Source organism: Mytilus edulis, chromosome 8 (assembly GCF_963676685.1).
Source record: "Mytilus edulis chromosome 8, xbMytEdul2.2, whole genome shotgun sequence".
In the NCBI taxonomy this organism is placed as follows: Eukaryota; Metazoa; Mollusca; class Bivalvia; order Mytilida; family Mytilidae; genus Mytilus; species Mytilus edulis.
Genome location: NC_092351.1, coordinates 1,715,769 through 1,737,318, shown reverse-complemented (window position 1 = coordinate 1,737,318; position 21,550 = coordinate 1,715,769). Strand labels below are relative to the sequence as shown.

General features: G+C 32.3%; 1 protein-coding gene across 2 annotated transcripts in view; it reads left to right on the top strand.

Moving 5' to 3' along the window:
• LOC139484593 (sorting nexin-25-like) overlaps positions 1–21,343 on the top strand; it is a 31,999-nt gene extending 10,656 nt beyond the window's left edge. For both annotated transcript variants that reach the window (XM_071268368.1, XM_071268369.1), the window contains exons 6-23: positions 1,304–1,490; positions 1,776–1,849; positions 2,348–2,424; positions 2,835–2,939; positions 3,663–3,754; positions 5,367–5,406; positions 6,928–7,047; positions 7,861–8,011; positions 8,671–8,855; positions 9,741–9,881; positions 10,166–10,324; positions 11,208–11,315; positions 11,916–12,043; positions 12,422–12,487; positions 13,008–13,154; positions 13,881–14,062; positions 16,906–17,006; positions 17,630–21,343. In XM_071268368.1, the coding sequence (XP_071124469.1) occupies positions 1,304–1,490; positions 1,776–1,849; positions 2,348–2,424; positions 2,835–2,939; positions 3,663–3,754; positions 5,367–5,406; positions 6,928–7,047; positions 7,861–8,011; positions 8,671–8,855; positions 9,741–9,881; positions 10,166–10,324; positions 11,208–11,315; positions 11,916–12,043; positions 12,422–12,487; positions 13,008–13,154; positions 13,881–14,062; positions 16,906–17,006; positions 17,630–17,701 (2,135 nt within the window). In that variant the 3' untranslated portion in view covers positions 17,702–21,343. The remainder of the gene's footprint in view (positions 1–1,303; positions 1,491–1,775; positions 1,850–2,347; positions 2,425–2,834; positions 2,940–3,662; positions 3,755–5,366; positions 5,407–6,927; positions 7,048–7,860; positions 8,012–8,670; positions 8,856–9,740; positions 9,882–10,165; positions 10,325–11,207; positions 11,316–11,915; positions 12,044–12,421; positions 12,488–13,007; positions 13,155–13,880; positions 14,063–16,905; positions 17,007–17,629) is intronic.
• The last annotated feature ends 207 nt before the right edge of the window (positions 21,344–21,550 follow it).

The window sequence follows — 21,550 nt, the reverse complement described above, 5'->3', positions numbered from 1 at the left end:
TAGATTTTACCAAAAGAAATGTATGTATTACTGAGAAGTTGTTACACCAGGGTTTTCGGTGTCACAGGCTGGTCAAAACATTTGCTGAATTTTGTCATCATTGTGGGAACATCGTTCGTAAATGTAGCTCAACATCTTCTTATATGTTCAGGTATTTCGCGTCCAATTTTTTATGGAAATGTTCTTTGTGGGGCACAGGGGTGTCAGTGTTCGCCTCGGAAGCTGACAGAACCTTTGGGTAGACTTGTTGATAGGGGATGTAGTTACGATGCTGTTGTCGGGTCATTGGGGATTGCATATTTTGGCTTTAATATTGATTCACTTATAGGGTCTTTACATCGGACCTAAACACATTTATTCAAGAACCAACTGTTGGCATGACACGGGTTATGTTCTTCTCATATATGTTATGATGGTATGATACTAAACCCCTAACGGGAAGGATTGTGCCTGATGTTCATATGATGAAATCATAATCTTTCAGTCAGTTTAATTGAAGTCTGGAGCTGGCATGTCAGTTAACTGCTAGTAGTCTGTTGTTATTTATGTATTATTGTCATTTTGTTTATTTTCTTTGGTTACATCTTCTGACATCAGACTCAGACTTCTCTTGAACTGAATTTTAATGTGCGTATTGTTATGCGTTTACTTTTCTACATTGGCTAGAGGTATAGAGGGAGGGTTGAGATCTCACAAACATGTTTAACCCCGCCGCATTTTTGCGCCTGTCCCAAGTCAGGAGCCTCTGGCCTTTGTTAGTCTTGTATTATTTTAATTTTAGTTTCTTGTGTACAATTTGGAAATTAGTATGGCGTTCATTATCACTGAACTAGTATATATTTGTTTAGGGGCCAGCTGAAGGACGCCTCCGGGTGCGGGAATTTCTCGCTACATTGAGACCTGTTGGTGACCTTCTACTGTTGTTTTTTTCTGTGGTCGGGTTGTTGTCTCTTTGGCACATTCCCCATTTCCATTCTCAATTATATTATCAAATTTGTATTTTATATCGTAAAAAAAGACACATGGCACTAGTCTTCTGTCTGTTTTTTTACATTTCCTGATAGCATAACCAACATCTGGTAAGTAAATGTTCCACCCAGCCATTATTGTCTATGTCAATAACCTTCAAACAAACATTTGGAGGTCAACAATGGACACTTTCATGCATTCAGTTGCATTTAGAGTTTAGTACAAACAGGGAAATTCTGTTAAATATTAATTTGACTAAATCATTGGATGTATTTACAAACTATTTTCACACCAAACAGGTAACATTTCTTAAGAATTATTTTTTAACTTGCAGTTATAAAGCCAGCAGTAGACATGCTCTGTGACCCAGATTACATCAACAGGAAGTTGATAAGTTACATTGATTATCGTCAAAGACTGTCCGAGGATACTAAGAAGACATATACTTATGCTGCCACCTATGAAGATTTTATAAAACTAATTGATAAATGTAATGATATAGAACACCTTAAACAAATCAGGTAAAATATAAAACTAATTGATAAATGTAATAATTACCACATCTCCTTCTTTTTATAATGAGACAGACTTATATTACACCATTTGTAGATTTGTATTTTTATAATGAGATTGACTTTAAAATCACAATTGTTGATTTGTATATTTATTTTACACTGTAATATATAGCTGAGACACATTATGCGACTTTGCTAAACAATATAAACTGATATTAAAGAATGTCTATAAAAAATCATGGTATCTAGAATAGTGTGATATTAATTGAACCATTATTTATTATTTTATAGATACAACATCCTCACAGAGATAATCCATGCTACTACCATAGATAACTTGAAGAAAGAACAAGGTCCTATATCTGGTATGATTTTTTTTGGGGTAACAAATGCATGAAATACAATCAAACTCTATGGGACTGACTTGATATATGAATCTTCCAAAGCTTATCACTACTACATGTATTAAGATACAGAAAATATAGTGCATTGATCATCACATTCAATATATCCCATCCATGAACATTTTCAGAAATTAATCAACGAAAAAAAGCCCAGATATCCAAGTCACACAATGCATCTTTAAAAAATAGAGTTATCTTCCGTTGTCCAGAATTGCAGTTGAATCAACTGCAACTTTTATACAATATTTTATTTGACAAACTATTTATAAACTAAAGCTAACAGGCACTTTGATTATCTACACTCACAAAGATAATCAATATCTACATTTCAACAAAATTTAAGAAAAAATAATTTTGATTTTGAGTACAGAAAATTTTTGGAAATTGAAAGGTGTCAACTGTATATCCTTATAGAAAATGTTTACTGTATTACTTGATTAAAATGATATATTTTTACAGACAGAACCAGTCCCACCCCAGGGATAGGGAAAGGAGAATTACTTAAGGCCAGGAACCTGAAGAGATATACCAATCAGGTTTGTTATACTACACTCTGGTCTTTTGAATTGACAATACATGTATATATATGATCTTCATGAAAAACCAAAGAGACATAAGGTACCAAAGGGACAATAATATATCATAGGTCAAAAGACAACACCAAGGCAATGAAAAACAATTGAAGGACAAATAACTGTCTGACAAGTACTTTATATTCTGACACACCAAATACATTGAAAATATTCTTATTTTTATACACTTATTTTGCACTAAGCAATTACTGTGCTTTTAATGTTGTAATCTCCTGTTGATATGTGAAAGAAAGAAAAGTGTTTGTGATGCCAAAATAAAACCAACCTGAGAAGTATTTCCCCCCTTAAACCAAAACCAAAACAAAACCTTGTATTATATTAAGGACATTATTTAAAATTAATTTAATTTTTAGTTGTCAGTTGCCAAAACCAAATCAGAGAAGAGATTACACTACCTTGGTGGACCAGAATATAAAGCTTATGATCTTCAGGATGATACCATGGAAACAAGTCAGAAAGTAGGTCAATAATAAACCTCTTTTGATTTATAAAATAATGCTGTGATACAAATGTTGAGAAGATGATTTTTATAAACAAAATATAAAAGTTAATGCGTCATTTAGATCTTTCTTCTGATGATACAGTATTCTTCATCTGTTCAGTCATGTCAGTATTGAATTCAACTAATTTAGAATTGTCAGTTTGTAAATATAGTGATTAACAAACATGAGAGATTCAACTTTCTTTAAAAGAAAAAAATGACCCTAGTAAATTGTGGCAAAGGAAATAAAAACATACATTGACAACTGATTAAATGAATTATTTTTCAAAGTTTTTTTTTGCAATTTTTATGGCCTTAAAGTTGGCTGTCACCACCGCTTATAGCATAGAAAATACTTTAAAAAATTCAATCTTGTTAAAATAATAGATAGTTATCTTGTAGACTTTTGCTTGAAAACCAAAAACAACTATCAAACGCGGCTGTCACCATTTATTATAATTACAGATTTTAAAAAATCAGAAAAATTCTTTTAAATATATATAACTTAAGCTATTATGAGAAGTGCACTAGCAATCAAATAATTAGATTGCAGCTTAAGTCCCTGTGAATATGTTAGCTGTTTTATTAATAAATGAACAACAAAAAATACCTGAACTGAGAAAAAAAAGTTAACTTAACACAAATCTAAGGAAAGTAATCTTCTTATATAATTTGTTTAATGTGTATGACTATTTTTCAGGTGCTGACATTTCCAGAGATAATGGAGAGTGCCAATGGTAGGGAAGAATTCTCCAGATATCTAAAGAAAACTGATCAAGATTCATTGATGGGGTACAGTAGTTTATTTTATCTTAGTGATTTAATTGTCTTCATTTTTGAGATATGTGCAATTATTGTGTTGCTGGACAACAAAGCTGTACAAATATACAAAGATATCATTTATATTGTCTTGTATAGCCTGCCTCATCCATTTCACTTTTTTTCCCTGCACATGCTTTTGCAGGGGATATATAGAAATAGCATCCATCCATCCGTCTGGCCTTACTAGCATTCTGACAGGTATTATTCTTGACAGTTATTTATAAAACTTATACTATAGGTTTATATCAGAAATATCTCAGATAAATTGTAGATTGGTGACTGATGAACTTTTTATGCCCCACCTACGATAGTGTTTTCTGGTCTGTGCCTCCGTTCGTTCGTCCGTCCGTCTGTGCGTCTGTTCGCTTCAGGTTAAAGTTTTTGGTCAAGGTAGTTTTTGAAGAAGTTGATGTCCAATCAACTTGAAACTTAGTACACATGTTCCCCATGATATGATCTTTCCAATTCTAATGCCAAATTAAAGTTTTGACCCCAATTTCGTGGTCCACTGAACATAGAAAATGATAGTGGGAAGTTCAGGTTAAAGTTTTTGGTCAAGGTAGTTTTTGATGAAGTTAAAGTTACATCAACTTGAAATTTAGTACACATGTTCCCTATGATATGATTTTTCTAATTTTAATTCCAACTTAAAGGTTTGACCCCAATTTTCACGGTCCACTGAACATAGAAAATGATAGTGCGAATGGGGCATTCGTGTACTATGGACACATTCTTGTTTAGAAAGAGTTATGCCACTTGAAAAAACTTATTTTATGGAAAATTACAATGTTATCGGAGAGAATTTTGATATGAAAATTATGTCATAGGTTTTATGCCCCATTTATGGCGTTATGTTATCTAGTCTGTGCGTCTGTTCGTTCATTCGTCTGTTCGTCCTACGTTCGTTCGTCTGTCCCGCTTCAGGTTAAAGTTTTTGGTTGAAGTAGTTTTTAATGAAGTTGAAGTCCAATCAACTTGAAACTTGGTACACATGTCCCCTATGATATGATCTTTTTAATTTTAATGCCAAATTAGAGACTGTCCACTGAACATAGAAAATGCGGATAGGGCATCTGTATACTAGGGACACATTATTGTTATATCAGCAATGTCTTTGAAACTTTCAAAGATAAGTTCTGATCAAATGTTTTTAACTGATCAAATATTTGTAACAAGTTTTGCCCCTTGGGAATTGTCTTATAATGGAAATTTCATTGCATTTGCTCTGAAGCCTTCATCCCAAGATATTATTAAAAAGTTTCAAAGAACAAACAACATTTATAATTATAGTTATTGCCCTTGTACCTTGGACATTGGAACTCTGTTCTTTTGTTAAACTTGTTATAAATCTGCAATTTCTTGAAAAAGGTTTGATGAAATTAAAACAATCTTGCATAATGATATGAACATGGGTATTTGGTGCTTTTTGAAGTTCTCCATACCAAAATGTGAAGAAAATAGGTGACAAATCTCCTCAGAAAACTCACATTTTATCATTCGCATGAGGACATCATAATTAATGAAGTATGTTTTATTCTTATAAATTGATATGGAAATTTATAATCAAATTTATTACTTGCAGGTTTTGGAATTCTGTTGAAAAACTGAAGAATATGGACAAGGTTTGTTAAAGAAATATTTTCACACATTTTTGATATTGAAGAGATATTTACATTATTTAATTTTGACCCTAGTGTTCTCTTAGCTACAAGTGGTGCAGGGAACATGGAAATACTGGTTGTCAGATTATCTCCCTTAGCTACAAGTGGTGCAGGGAACATGGAAATACTGGTTGTCAGATTATCTCCCTTAGCTACAAGTGGTGCAGGAAACATGGAAATACTGGTTGTCAGATTATCTCCCTTAGCTACAAGTGGTGCAGGGAACATGGAAATACTGGTTGTCAGATTATCTCCCTTAGCTACAAGTGGTGCAGGAAACATGGAAATACTGGTTGTCAGATTATCTCCCTTAGCTACAAGTGGTGCAGGGAACATGGAAATATTGGTTGTCAGATTATCTCCCTTAGCTACAAGTGGTGCAGGGAACATGGAAATACTGGTTGTCAGATTATCTCCCTTAGCTACAAGTGGTGCAGGGAACATGGAAATACTGGTTGTCAGATTATCTCCCTTAGCTACAAGTGGTGCAGGGAACATGGAAATACTGGTTGTCAGATTATCTCCCTTAGCTACAAGTGGTGTTGGGAACATGGAAATACTGGTTGTCAGATTATCTCCCTTAGCTACAAGTGGTGCAGGGAACATGGCAATACTGGTTGTCAGATTATCTCCCTAAGCTACAAGTGGTGCAGGGAACATGGAAATACTGGTTGTCAGATTATCTCCCTTAGCTACAAGTGGTGCAGGGAACATGGCAATACTGGTTGTCAGATTATCTCCCTTAGCTACAAGTGGTGCAGGGAACATGGAAATACTGGTTGTCAGATTATACAGCTTATGAGAGCTCTCATGCAAATTTTGATGAAGCAATGTCTCGGAAAAAGTAAAAAATCAGTGCTGATATACTAATTTCAATGGATGTATGCCCCTTGCAATTATTTTTTAAATCTATAATTGCATTGACAGCACATTTGTTATAGAATTTATGAAATGTATATCAATGGTCATCTTCAAGCATTTCAGATGATTAAAAATATTGGAGCAGGTCAATTTTTGTTTACATGATTATTTTCTTTGAAATTTTAATCTATAAAAATTGCATTGTAATCCTTTTATCTTTGGAGAGTTCGATAATCAGGTTCCATCTACTATTTGAGAGGAGAAATGGCCCTTGGAATAAAAAAATGTTGTATAAAATTGTATTGTTAGCCATCTCATTCATACACTCCTTGAAGGATATTTAGTGCTGTCCCAGACCAGATTTAGGTGCATTAAGGAAGATGGGAGTCGCTTTTATTAGACCCCAACCACCCATTCATTTTAATTTTACTTATAATTCTTTAAATATTAAAAAAAAAAAAAATAGAAGAATGCTTCATAAATCTGTCAAAAATAGCAAAATTAATATTTACCACAATAACATAGAAAGATTGGCAAATATCTCAATCATTTATAGTGTTCATGAACAACATTGTTGAAATTACATCTAGATTAAGGTTGAAATATATCTTCTACTTCCAGAAACTACAGCACCATCAAGCCAGTGAAATATATCAGCAGTTCATAGCAAGCAGCAATAGTATTGTCAAACTAGATAAAACTACCATCAAAGGAATGGAAGCATTTATGTTGGGAAACCAGGTATGTATAGGGATCGTGTCTTTTTTATGCCCCATTTATGGGCATTATGTTTTCTGGTCTGTGCGTCTATTCATCCATGGGTCCATTCATTTGTCCGTCTGTCCCCTTTCAGGTTAAAGTTTTTGGTCAAGATAGTTTTTGATGAAGTTGAAGTCCAATCAACTTGAAACTTAGTACACATGTTCCCTATGATATGATCTTTCTAATTTTAATGCCAAATTAGAGTTTTTACTCCATTTTCACGGTCCACTGAACATAGAAAATGATAGTGCAGCTGAGGCATCTATGTACTTAGGGACACATTCTTGTTAGGAAGTGATTTAAGTAAGTTCAAATCCAGTGACTAGTTCGGTAGATCACATTCAGGGGAAAGTGGACCGGATTGGTTTGCATATAAGAGAGAAATGAAAACACTTAAAATTCATCTGTATATTGACAAAAAAGCAATACTAACTTTGGATGTTTTCAGTTGGGGGCATCAGTGGCTTCAACAATTTGTTAAAGTTGTAATTCTGCTAATTTTTGGGGAACCACTACTGGTAAATCAATGAATTTTTGTATGCAGTCGAACAAATTCCATTATATTTCAGGGACCAGATAAGTTGGTTTGCATATAAGAAACAGAGAAATGAAAACACTTAAAATTCATCTGTATATTGACAAAAAAGCAATACTAACTTTGGATGTTTCAGTGGGGGGCATCAGTGGCTTCAACAATTTGTTAAAGTTGTAATTATGCTAATTTTGGGGGAACCACTACTGGTAAATCAATGAATTTTTGTATGCAGTCGAACAAATTTCATTATATTTCAGGGACCAGATAAGTTTTATGAAGGCCAGTTGACCATTGAACATATCTTACAAACCCACCATTATCCATCCTTCCTTGTGAGTGATATATATAATAGATATATCAGAAGTCTAGAGGATGGTACACTCGATGTGAAATCTGACTCATCTAAAGGTTTGTTATACACAAATTTATATTTATTATTCAAACCCTGCAGACAAAGTTAAGAGGTATTTTGGAATCAGCATATATGTCAAAACGATTGATTCTTTTGTCCAAATAGATGACCATGGCTAACAACTGCAGATTTTCATGAGGATACTTGCATTGATGTTAAGTGGGCCATGTATGCTTTTCTCATCTCATGGTGTCTGTCGACCTGGTTCATCTTTAATAAGCAGATATGATAAGCAAGACAAGATTTACATTTAAGTTAATAGGAGGATATTTTCTGATGACTCTTTAACAGAGTTATTGCACTTTGATGATGATATATAAACCATTTTTTTTTGCGTTTTACTTTGTATGATAAAAAAAATCAAAATCAAAATCAATAATTTGAATTACAAAAATGATCAGCAAGGCAAGATCTACAAATAAGTAAAATTCTTTATGCCCTTTTGTGTTTTGAAGAAAGACTGAAGAAGATCAAGAGAATCTAAACAGACTAAATGGTCAGAATTACAAGATCATCAAAAAAATTAATTTGTCATGAATTCTATTCTTGTCTACAATGTGAAAGAGCGTTCATTGTTGATTATACACATATACCTAGGTGAGCAACACAAGCTCTAGAGCCTTTTGTTTGACATGATATTATGGTTATTTTACAGATTATTTGCTGTTTGAGCCCAAAGACCATTTTGTCGACCCTGAAGATGAAGATGAAGAAATGTTTGCCAGTCAGGCCTACGAGGCTCAGGCCAGAATCCAACAGCTGGATGAGAAAATAGAAAATAAAACCCAGGCTTTACATGCAATGAGGGCCACAAAGACCAATGCAGCTGACGACTCGAAGGTAAAAAATGTACAAAACAAAAACTAGCCATATAATAGACTCAACTGCTTGAATAAAACCCAGGCTTTACATGCAATGAGGGCCACAAAGACCAATGCAGCTGACGACTCAAATTTATGAAATGTACCTAGCAAAAACTTAACATATCTATAGACTCATTTGACTGAATAAAATGATGTTGTAGTGAAATCTGGCGTATTAGACAAGATTTATTCAGTCAAGAAACATAATACAATTTAATTATAAGATAAAAAAGAATAATTGGTATGATTGTCAATGGCAATGAGACAACAACTCTCCACAAAAGACTAAATGACACTGAAATTAAAAACTTTAGATCATTGAACAGCCATCAACAATGAGCAAAGCCCATACTGCATAATTGGCTTTAAAAGTCTATGAAATGACAAATGTAAAACAATTTAAATGAGAAAACTGTTGGCATAGTTTAAGGTTAAAACAATCATCAATTATAGATATTTGGTTACATCATATATCAAACAATTAATCATGCAGTGTTTAGAAGGTTTTGTTAAAAAAAATCAACAAAATTTTACGATCTTCCATAAACACAAACTCTTAAATACTTAAAATCAGAAATTATTCTGAGGTTTTAATTAATACAAATAATGCGACTGAGTATCACAATAATAAGAACTTGCATTCTGATAACTGATGGATATACCTTTATCCATTTTTTCCTGAATTTGCAAATATTATTCTTGCATGCATGTCCATTCTTCAATTGTAGCAATAATACATGCACACAATAATTCCTGAATTTACAAGTAGACTAAAACCAGAACAGCTAAAAATAAGCCTCATGAAATAGGAAACCATATGCTCAAAATTTTTAATTAAAACAGATGAGAATTATTCTTTCAGATAGAAAAAGTAGAAAAAGACATAGAAAAGGAACTTGAGAATCTAGAAATGGAGAAAAGAATGAGAGAGGCCCACATACTGAGGACAAGAACCTGGATAGAGAACCAGGGGCAATGGAGGGTACATGTATATGGTGCTGAGGTTAGTCTTTTAATTACTTGACCTGTTTCAAGTCTGAAAGGGTTTTATAAGTAAATTATATAGATGAATACAAAAAAGTTGTCAATTGTAATACCTAATAGTTTAAAAAAGAGAATTTTGTAATGTAGCTGAATTTATTTGTAATTTTAGTTTATAAATCTGAATAGATTTCTGCATTTTCAACTATCAATATCAAAGGAAGCATTATACATAGGAGCTTTTAAAGCCAATACAGTTAAATGGATGTTTTTTTATGAAAGCTAAAAGTACCTAATGTTCTTCAGTTAGTAGAAGAACAAGATAAGAAGATACTGGTTTATGTTTTGGTTGTTTATACCATTGGAGGAGATGAGGGCAGTCAAAATCTACAAAACAGTTCTAATGGATGGACTGTATCCAGGAACCTAGCAGAATTCCAGACTCTGAATGAACAATTGTGTCAGGTATGTATTAACTTTCCTCTGGTATCTTTCCTCCGTCTTTTAAATGTATAGCAACCCATTATTGGGTATATATTAACGGGATATTGGGTGCATAGCTACCAGCAAACAAACTGTTCTATTTACTTATGTCCAGATTCAGTTTGAAAGAACATGGAGCGGTGGACAAAAAAATAACAAGTGTCAAAACCAGTCTTGTAAAAGCTCTTATGCTTTAATACATTTTTTGTCAAATTTTCTGATATTAATATCAATAGGTTTATATCAGCAATTTTTCAAACAAGTTTGAAAATCAGTGTTGATCAACTTATTGAAAGGTATTTTGCAGTTTCAAAATAAAATTAATATGGAAAATTGCACTATAAATGCTCTCACATCGAAATTCTCATTAATTATTTTAATACAGAAATTTATCTAAAGATTTATATCAACAATTTAAAGTAAGTTTAAAAATGACACTTGAAAAATGAAAATGATATATATAATTGAATAGCTTATTTCTCGTTGGATTTTTGTGAAAAATATATCAATCATAAACAGTATATGATTGTTGCACTCAAAAACTAAATATTTTAATTGTAGAGTTATTGCCCTTGAACAAATAAATTATGTGCTGCTATTGGAGATATTGCAAAATTGTTCTTTCAATATCCCATGATGAAAGCCTGTAATGTGTTAGACCTCTAATGTATCAAATATTATTAAATTATGTGAAACACTTCAAGATTTATAGCTACGATCAATCATCACAGTATAACAGAAATGATAACTTAAGCATAGAGTGTTTGATAGTTTATGATATTGATTCAGATAATTTCCAGAAGTAGTGTAGATAATATCATGCAGTATTTAAGTATTCACAAATGTACATTTATTTGTGTTATAGATTGGGCCCTGGTTGAAGAAGAAAGACATTCCCTCAGCAGGCCGATTCACCACCATTGACGACAAGTTTATAGAGGAGAGTAAAAAGACACTCAGTAGTTACCTAGAAGTAAATAATTAAAATCAAATCAAATACTTTATAGGATAAATATAAAAAAAAAATGTAGACTGCTGTATGGAATTTTCAAGTGTTTGAACATTTGAGATTAATAACAAAAAGTATGTCTAATCAGGTTCAAAAAAGTGAAATTTAAAGGAAAATTTGTTTTTCATATATGGTCAGCTTTTCACTGGAAAAAATTAGGGCTCTTCTAGGGGAAAATGTATATGGGATGTTGGAAAACACTTTTTTTTTGTAACTTAGCACATATAATTTTGTTCTCATTTGTAATAAAATTGTGTTTGCTGAACACCCAATTACCCACTGAAAAATATCATGTTGGGTCCAACTCTCCCAAACATTTTTCCTAGAACAACCCTAAATTCTTATCCTTTGAAAAGCTGATCGTATATGAAAAAAGATTTCCATTCAAAAGCATTATTTATTGAGAAAAATTCTGCTCTAAAACAAAAGAATATACAAAATGATTTATTTGCATAATGTGCACAATTTTAAGTAAGATATATATATTGATTGTGAGTAAAAGAATAACATGTAATACAAGGGAGACAATTTTAATATTGTTTCTTTTTTCATAAATATTTACAGGTAATTTTAAAAGATGAGAGAATGGCCCATAGTGAGGCTCTGTATGCCTTTCTGTCTCCTTCACCAGAATACTTCAAACAGAACAAGCTAGAGAAAAGTAACTTCTTCCTCAGAACCATTCTGAAAAAGTAAATATTACAATCATTAGTAACTAATACTATCAAAAAGTAAATAATTATAAGTAACTAATATCTTGTATAAAATCAAATCAAGCGGAAATATATTCATGTTAACAGTACATATTTGGAAAAATAAATATAGATTAGATAATGGAAACAGGGGTTGTATCAAAGAGACAACACGATGAAAGAGCAGATAACTTTTCAAGGCCTCAATTGGTTTTCAACACAGCAAGAAATCATTCACCAGGAGGTGGGATTCAGCTTGCTCATAAATAATTATGTAAACTAGTTGAGCGAATTGAAAAATAGGCTTACAACTAACACAAAGACAGTACATTATCATTAACACAATGTACATGATAACGTTACTTAATTTATTTACAGATTTCCGTCCAGACAACCAGACCCCCATGACAGTGATGATGAACTTCTTTTTTGCAGGGAGGAAGAGTAAGATATATTTAGTTTAGTTCTTAAATTTTTCTTCCATCTTTTCATATAAATATATTCTCTTTCTCTCACTACTTGAGTGATGATATGGGTTTTTCTAGAAGAAAGAGTATTCACGACTTCATATAAACCTTTGTCATTCATGGTGCCTAGAAAATAGATTATAAATGGTCTTTCAAGTGATTTCATGTCAATTTAATGTTATTACAATTGCTATACCCCACAGTCTCTTTGAAAACAAATTTTATATTAATACAGAGTTTATTCAAACTAGCACATATTCTACTTCAGGACATGAAGTTGCAACTCTTCTATTTTATTTTTGGTTTGAATAATTTTGATGTTTTCTATTCTAAAACTTATCCTTCACCATTTCTTGTTTAAATTTTTGGAGAGCCATCACACATCTTCCTTGGCAGAACCAGACATATAAATAATGAATCGACTACTGTATATCCATCATACTTTATATAGTTACTCTTAGTTACTCTTAAATCTAATGATATCTTTTACTTTGTAGGACCAAACTGGATAGAAATGTAGATTCTATTGCTGAACCTTTCTATAAACTGGTGAATGAGATTTTTGAATCAAGAGGAATGTTTAAATGGCTGCGGAAAAGTTTTATTATGTTTGTAGAGGTGACTTTTGGTAGAACTATTAACAGGTTAGTTGTACTGTTCAACCCTTTCGACAAGAAATCTCAGTTTATTGGGATTCAAGCTTCAAACAGCTGACAGGTAATCCCAGTTTCCTGGGATCGGAAAAACTCTTTTTATGTTTCCCGCTTAAAAACATTGCGAACGCAAGTTTTATTTTAGTTTATTCAATACCAAGATGAAATTGTAAACATAGCGCTTCCGTTTGTTGAAAATCGTATCAAAATCAGATGAAATGTACAGATTTAAATGGAATTTGATATTAGAGAACATTTGAAAGAATTTGGAAGAAATGAAGCCAGACTATAATTTTTTGACAGAAAATGCCATTTATGTACTGAAACACTTGAAATGGGATTTGTTTAGTGTAGGGAATTTGTAAAAACTCCTAAAAATTTTCAAACTTTTGCAGTTTTGAATTATAAAATTACGATTTTGGGGTAGAAAAGTTGAATTTTGTGTACTTCATAGTTATTAATGCGTAAAATTTGCAAATTCTTATTTTTTTAACTAAAAAATATAAAACATTAACAAAGCAATGCCAAAAATATATTATAAATCTGTCAGGTGTAATAGTTTCCTCAATTGTCACAGATACACCAAATCAAAATGCATGGTAGTTTTCATGGAAGTTAGAAGCCAGACATGACTTAATATTGCAAAGTTGTGAAAAGAAACATTGAATTCTTGTTTCAAACTATGAATAATAAACTTCTATGTATTTTTGATTCCAGACAACTATGTGAGACTGTAGACTGGATTTTTTCTGAGTCAATGATAATTTATTACATACAACAATTCACACTATCCCTGTGGCCTGATGGAAAACTGGCTGAAAATGAATCATCCAGAAGTGACGAAGAAAAACTAAAAACAAGGATGGAAGCTAAGGAAAAATTCTTACAGAATATGCCTGGTATGTACAATCAAAAACTCTGGTAGAACTCACATGTGTCATCAGGACTGTTCCATTAAATCATCCAGGGGAACCAGGGAAGGCACCTTTAAATTTGGGAACTATTTGCAGGGCCAAATTTCATTTTTAGCTCATCTGACCTGAAAGGTCAAGTGAGCTTTTCTCATCACTTGGCGTCTGGCATCCGCGTCCTGCGGACGTCATCCGTAAACTTTTACAAATATCTTCTCCTCTGAAACTACTGAGCCAAATTTAACCAAACTTGGCCACAATCATTCTTGGGGTATCTAGTTAAAAGTAAAAAATGTGTCCTATGACCTGGCCATCCAACCAAGATGGCCGCCATGGCTAAAAATAGAACACGGGGGTAAAATGTATATTTTTGCTTATATCTTTGAAACCAAAACATTTAGAGCAAATCTGACGGGGTAAAATTGTTGATCAGGTCAAGATATATCTGCCCTGAAATTTTCAGACAAATCGGGCAACCTGTTGTTGGGTTGCTGCCCCTGAATTGGTTATTTTAAGGAAATTTAGCAGTTTTTGGTTAATATCTTGAATACTATTATAGATAGAGATAAACTGTAAACAGCAATAATGTTCAGCAAAGTAAGACCTACAGATAAGACACATGACCAAAATTGTCAGTCAACCCCTTTAGGAGTTATTGCCTTTTATAGTCAATTTTTAACAACTTTTTGTCATTTTTTGTAACTTGTACAAAAATCTTCTTCTCTGAAACTACTTGGCCAAATTTAACCAAACTTGACCACAATTATCATTGTGGTATATAGTTTTTAAAATGAGTCCCATGACCCTGCCTACCAAAAAATGGCCAACATGGCTAAAATTAGAACATAGTGGTAAATTGCAGTTTTTGCTTTATATCTTTGAAACTAAGACATTTAGGGAAAATCTTTCAGATTTTAAATGTCCATCAGAATAAGATCTATACCCTCACAAATTTTCAGATGAATCCAACAACCCGTTGTTGGGTTGCTGCCCTACAATTGGTATTTTTTAGGAAATTTTGCAGTTTTTGGTTTTTATCTTGAATACTATTATAGATAGAGATAAACTATAAACAGCAGTAATGGTCAGCAAAGTAAGATCTACAAATAAGTCAACATGACCAAAATTGTCAGAGGACCCCTTAAGGAGTTATTGCCCTTTATAGTCGATATTGAACAACTTTTCATCATTTTTTAACTTGTACAAAAATATTCTTTTCTAAAACTATGTGCCAATTTTAACAAAACTTGGCCACAATCATTACTAGGGTATCTATTTAAAAAAAAGTGTCTAATGACCCAACCTACCAACCAAGATGGCTGACATCAGTAAATACAGTAACAGGTGAGCGACACAGGCTCTTGAGAGTCTCTAGTTTTTCATTATTACAGTACAAAACAGTCTATATCATTTGCACTTCATTAATCCCATGTAAGGTTTTTATGGAAAATCCATCTACCCAAATATGTTGAATTATTTCATAGACCTTGTTGAATAAATCTCTCTGAACAAATATTCCAAATAAATTAATTGTGATAGTTATGTTCTTATGTACCCAAATTTTACGGTCCACTGAACATAGAAAATGATAGTGCTAGTGGGGTATCCGTGTATTATGGACACATTCATGTGCTATTATCTTGTAAACAGTCGAGATCCCCACCTCTAAACCATATATATTCTTGTAGGGACAATAAAACAAATCAAATAAAATAAAAGGGAAGTCCCTTGGGGTAACTCCCACCCTTCCTGTTTGAAAACTTGTAAACAGTCAAAATCCCCACCCCTTAACCATATATATTCTTGAATGGGACAATAAAACAAATCAAATTAAATATGGGACCATGGGAATGGTGAATTATGTTTAGGAGACTTTGTAACAGCATCCTGTTACAATAACTTGTTGTTAAACTCATTTCAGCGGTCACCTGTCTAACGCTTTCAGCAGTCACCTAATTTTAAAATTGAAAGCTGTTTGTAGCCAAAATCACCCAATAGATGGAGAATTCATGATTTTCCTGTGTTCCAACCTGTCTGTTTCCATTGAAAACCTTATTATTAACATTTTTTCATTGATCACAAAAACAATAACTCTATCAATTGAAAACACTAAAACAATCTGCCCTAATCCCAGCCATTGACATTATTGGAATCTGACTTTTGAACCTCGTTGTACAGGTCACTTCTCCTGAGCCCTCACTATTGATACTTCCTGAGAGTGCCTGCTTTTAAATACTTTGAATATATAATTTCAACTTTTTTTCAGATATATAAAGAGAGAATTATTATACTAAAGATTTCCTCTTACTTTCCTATTGTAAACTAACTATTAATATACCCCGCTTTAAAAAAGGGGGGGTATACTGTTTTACCTCTGTCTGTCCTTCCGTCAGTCCGTCAGTCTGTCAGTCAGTCCGTCCGTCCCATGAATATTTTTCGTCGCATTTTTCTCAGGAACTACAATACAAGGATTTCTGAAATTTGGTTTCAGGGTTTATCTAAGTCAGCTATACCGTGTGATGCGTTTTCAGATTGATCACTTGACAACTTCCTGTTTACCGAACACTTGTATGATTTTACACATGATAGCCAAGTTGAAAATTTTCGTCACATTTTTCTCAGGAACTACAATACAAGGATTTCTGAAATTTGGTTTCAGGATTTATATAAGTCAGCTATACAGTGTGATGCGTTTTCAGATTTATCACTCGACAACTTCCTGTTTACCGAACACTTGCATATTTTTACACTATTAATATTATCCACTTGCGGCGGGGGTATCATCAGTGAGCAGTAAGTCGCAGTTTCACTTGTTTTATTCCTCATTACAGATGCTATAAAGACCTTACTAGGAGAGGACAATGGACGGAGGGGTACAATTAAGATATTTGAAGTGCTACAGGATACTAGACTCAATAAACAATTATTTTATGTAAGTATTTATAGCTTTATAAATAATAAAATCCTGATTATAAATCTGCTGGGATGTTTATTTGCTGTATCCTTCTCTCTATCTGATGTCTATTATTTTTCTTTAACCTGGAGACTGGTTTTCGGTTAAATTTTTAAGGTAATCTGCAGTTTCTTCTGCACCTCCCTTTTTCTGTCTTTGAGACTATGAAAAACAACAAATTAAATTATAAAGAAATTATTGAAACAGATTTTGAATAAATATTGAAGAAAAAAAAGCACAAAGGCAAACACTTAGAAGATGGGTTATACCATAAAATAAAATTGAGAAAGGAAATGGGGAATGTGTCAAAACGACAACAACCCGACAATAGAGCAGACAACAGCCGAAGACCAGCAATGGGTCTTCAATGTAGTGAGAAACTCCCGCACCTGTATGGAGCATAAAAACATGTATTAAAATTTTGACTGTACTAAACAAAAATACAGAACCAAAATATGATATTCAAATTTCAAAAGAAAATTAAGAAAATATTGACCCAACACATAATAGTTTAATTATGGAAGAAAATCAATCATTGAAACTAACTCTGTAATCTTTTATTATTTTGTAATGTTAATTATATATTTTTGTCAATATTACAGGATCTTGTAAATCTACTGACCCTTGAACTCTGTCCAGAAATAAAGGAAAAGAAACCAGACGCAACAAAATGAAACTAAGTTTGAGAATTGACCTTTGAACTGAATCAATGTGGTCAGTGTCAAACAACTACTTGTGTCAAACAAGAAAAGAAATCCTACAGAAAATATAATTGATATTGTGTACTGTATTGGTACTGTTTATATAAGTGATATCTTATGTGTCTGTCATCTATAAGATTAAATCTACTCAAAATGTCCTTACAAACTTCAGTATTTATAATTATTATTTTATAGGGATGTCAACTCGGTGAAGATTTACTAATGGATTACTCATTGGATTAACTGAGCGATACTCAAGTACTTGTTTGGTAAAACATGAACAAAATGACAACACAAAATGTTACTGTTATGTATTGTGGGTTGTTGTCTTATGATTGTAAAACCCTCAACATTATTACCTTGGAATAAATAATAGTCCAAGGAATTTTATGCGTTAATTAAAATAGCTCATTTACTACAAGTACTACCGTATTGCGGGTTATTTTCGTGGGGTGTTTATTTGCACTTATTTTGGCGGGTAAGGGGAAATGGTGAAATTAAATTCTGCGAAAATTTATGCATACGTTCGGTACTTTCTGATAACTAAAGAGTTTTGTGTAAACTATCTATTTTTCCCTGTTTCGCTGGTCAATAATTGTTTATGTTAAAAGACCATTGTTCACTGGCTGTCAGGTGTTAATTACTTAATTGGTTACATAATAAAATAATAATTAATGATATAACAGTGTAAGATACTTTGTCAGGTATTTTATCCTTATTGATTAGTGTAAAATTATATAAGAGTTGCAAGTCACTCATGAAAATTTTATATTCTAATTAGTACATCAAAGGACCGGTCAATTTCATAACTAACCAAACGTAACATTTATTAATTTTGATTTATATATAATTTCCAGGGAGGCACTCTCAATAAAAATATTTTTTGTTGAAGCTTAAGAAAGCAACAATTTTCGATCAGGACACTGGTTAGTCGAGTATCATTTTGGTAATTGATACTTGTTACTACCAAGCCATTCTCGAGTACCATCCCTACTATTTTATTTAATTTGACTGTCAACTTTCTTCTTGACACATTATTTATATAATAACATCCAAAATACAGAACTTAAATAAGGATTGGTTAAATATTGGTTACTCATCATTTTTATGTTCTTTTGTCTTTATCATTCATTGTTTCAAAAAATATTTATTTGTACTCCGTTACGAATAGACTACTTATGAAGTACTATGATTAGGGGTGTAAAAGACAATGAAGTGTCAGATATGATTTTATTATTAATCAAGTACATATCTATTTGATCATACAGAAATGTTAATCATAATTCAAATCTAAAATCATTTTTAATATTTTTCAAATATATGAAGCAGGTTTAAGTTGATATTGCTTTGCAATGTCTTTTATAAATGGTATAGAAATGACATTATATTCAACTTGTATGTTGTTGGTTAAATTTTATCAGAGAAAAATATTGTTATAAGTTATCATATATTATCTTACAGTGGCTAGCTAGCTATTTAAATTAGTATAAAGCTATTTTAAAGTTGATGAGTATTGTTAATTTCATTATAGTCGTCCATTAACCATTAAGGAGGCTCGAGGTTACAAAACATTCAGCAAAAATTGAAACTTTTTTTTCCATTACAAATTTTATTTATTACACTATTAGTTGTTATTCTGTGATGTGGTACAAAAATCAACCAAAAATATCAATCCGTTTTGGCCCAAGATGACTTTTAAAATGTTTATATCATTGAAAAAGCTCCAAATTATCTCCCTTTGGTGAAAAAATGCCATCTTTTTGCATTAAAATTGAAATAACTTTTTCAACACATCGGTGACCTATATTATTTATTATTTTTCAAATAAACTGTACTTAAACTTAATTATTGTAAAATTTCAGCAATTTCTGTGATTTAGCTCTTTTTTAAATTGAATATTACCTTTTTTTCTCCTATTAGTTCAACTGAAAATAAGTACCTTAACAAGAAGGCATGCTTCTTTCAAAGGCAGATTGTGAGCTGATATGAATGGTGACCCCATATTTTTATTTTATTTTTCTATAAAGTATAAAATAAAGTTTATTTGTAGAACAAAAACGCAAAATCCTATAATTCTCAAAAAACAATTTATACCCATGAGCCCCCTTAAAGGGTAAAATTGCAAAATCAACATAACCTTGTTCTAACTGACCTGTGCATGAAATACTTGCTGCTGGACATAAAAGACAATGAGATTTAGTGTCTATAAATTTAAACAGTTTGATAATTGTCGAGCCTGCAACTTTTGTAGCAGAAAGCTTGACATAGGGATGGTGATCCGGCTACGGCAGCTATGGCGGTAGCTGCGGCGGTGTTAGCTTATTTCTTAAAAGCTATATATTTTAGAAGGTGGAATACCTGGATGCTTCATATTTTGTATATAGATGCCTCATGTTACGAAGTTTCCATCAGTCACATGTCCATTGTCCTTGATCTCATTTTCATGGTTCAGTGACCACTTGAAAAAAAAGTTCAGATTTTTTGTAATGTTAAATTCTCTCTTACTATAAGTAATAGGATAACTATATTTGGTATGTGCGTACCTTGCAAGGTCCTCATGCCCGTCAGACAGTTTTCACTTGACCTCAACCTCATTTCATGGATCAGTGAACAAGGTTAAGTTTTGGTGGTCAAGTCCATATCTCAGATACTATAAGCAATAGGTTTAGTATATTCGGTGTATGGAAGAACTGTAAGGTGTACATGTCCAACTGGCAGGTGTCATCTGACCTTGACATCATTTTCATGATTCAGTGGTTATAGTTAAGTTTTTGTGTTTTGGTCTGTTTTTCTCATACTTTATGCAATAGGTTTACTATATTTGTTGTATTGAATGATTGTAAGGTGTACATGTCTAACGAGCAGATGTCATCTGACCTTGACCTCATTTTCATGGTTCAGTGGTCAAAGTTAAGTTTTTGAGTTTTGGTCTTTTTATCTAATACTATATGTCATAGGTCAACTATATTTGATGTATGGAAATATTTTATGATCTATATGTCAGTCGTGCAGGTTTTATTTGACCTTGACCTGGTTTTCATGGTTCATTGCTCAGTGTTAAGTTTTTTTGTTTTGGTCTATTTTTCTTAAACTATAAGCAATAGGTCAACTATATTTGTTGTATGGAAGCATTGTTAGCTGTAAATGTCTGCCTGGCATGGTTCATCTGACCATGACCTCATTTTCATGGTTCATTGATCAATGTTTAGTTTTCTTGGTTAATATTAAGTTTATGTGACAGTCGTAATAAAGCTTTATATTTAGGAGTATTAACATAATATCAATGATTAGTAAAGAAGGCGAGACATTTCAGTGTGTGCACTCTTGTTTTATAAATAAACAAATGTGACTTGCCCTAAAAATAAAAGGGAAATGTAATGATGTTTTAAAAGGGAAATGTAATGATGTTTTGAATATATTGGAGGGATATTTTTTTCTCAATATAACAGTTGATTCTGTTAAAGTATTTGATTGCGTTTTGTGAACAGCATGTATATATTTTTAATTAGATAATTCATCTGTGGTTAAGTGCATAGAATTTGATTATAAAGTCATTCATTGTACAATTATTTTTGTATATTTTGATGGGAGGTGTGCAATAAATTATTTAATTTTTGTTGGTGTTTTATTTTGAAAGTATGCCAGGGTCAAAACCAGATAAGAAGGTAAAGTGCCCTACTTGATAGTCTAGTACTTAATTCTAGTACTTATAATACACACACTAAATGTGGCTAAGATAACACATTAGAATTGATATGCTTTGTTTTTTACCCAAAGGCATTTAGACACCTTCTCTTCTCACTCAATCAATTCATCAAAACA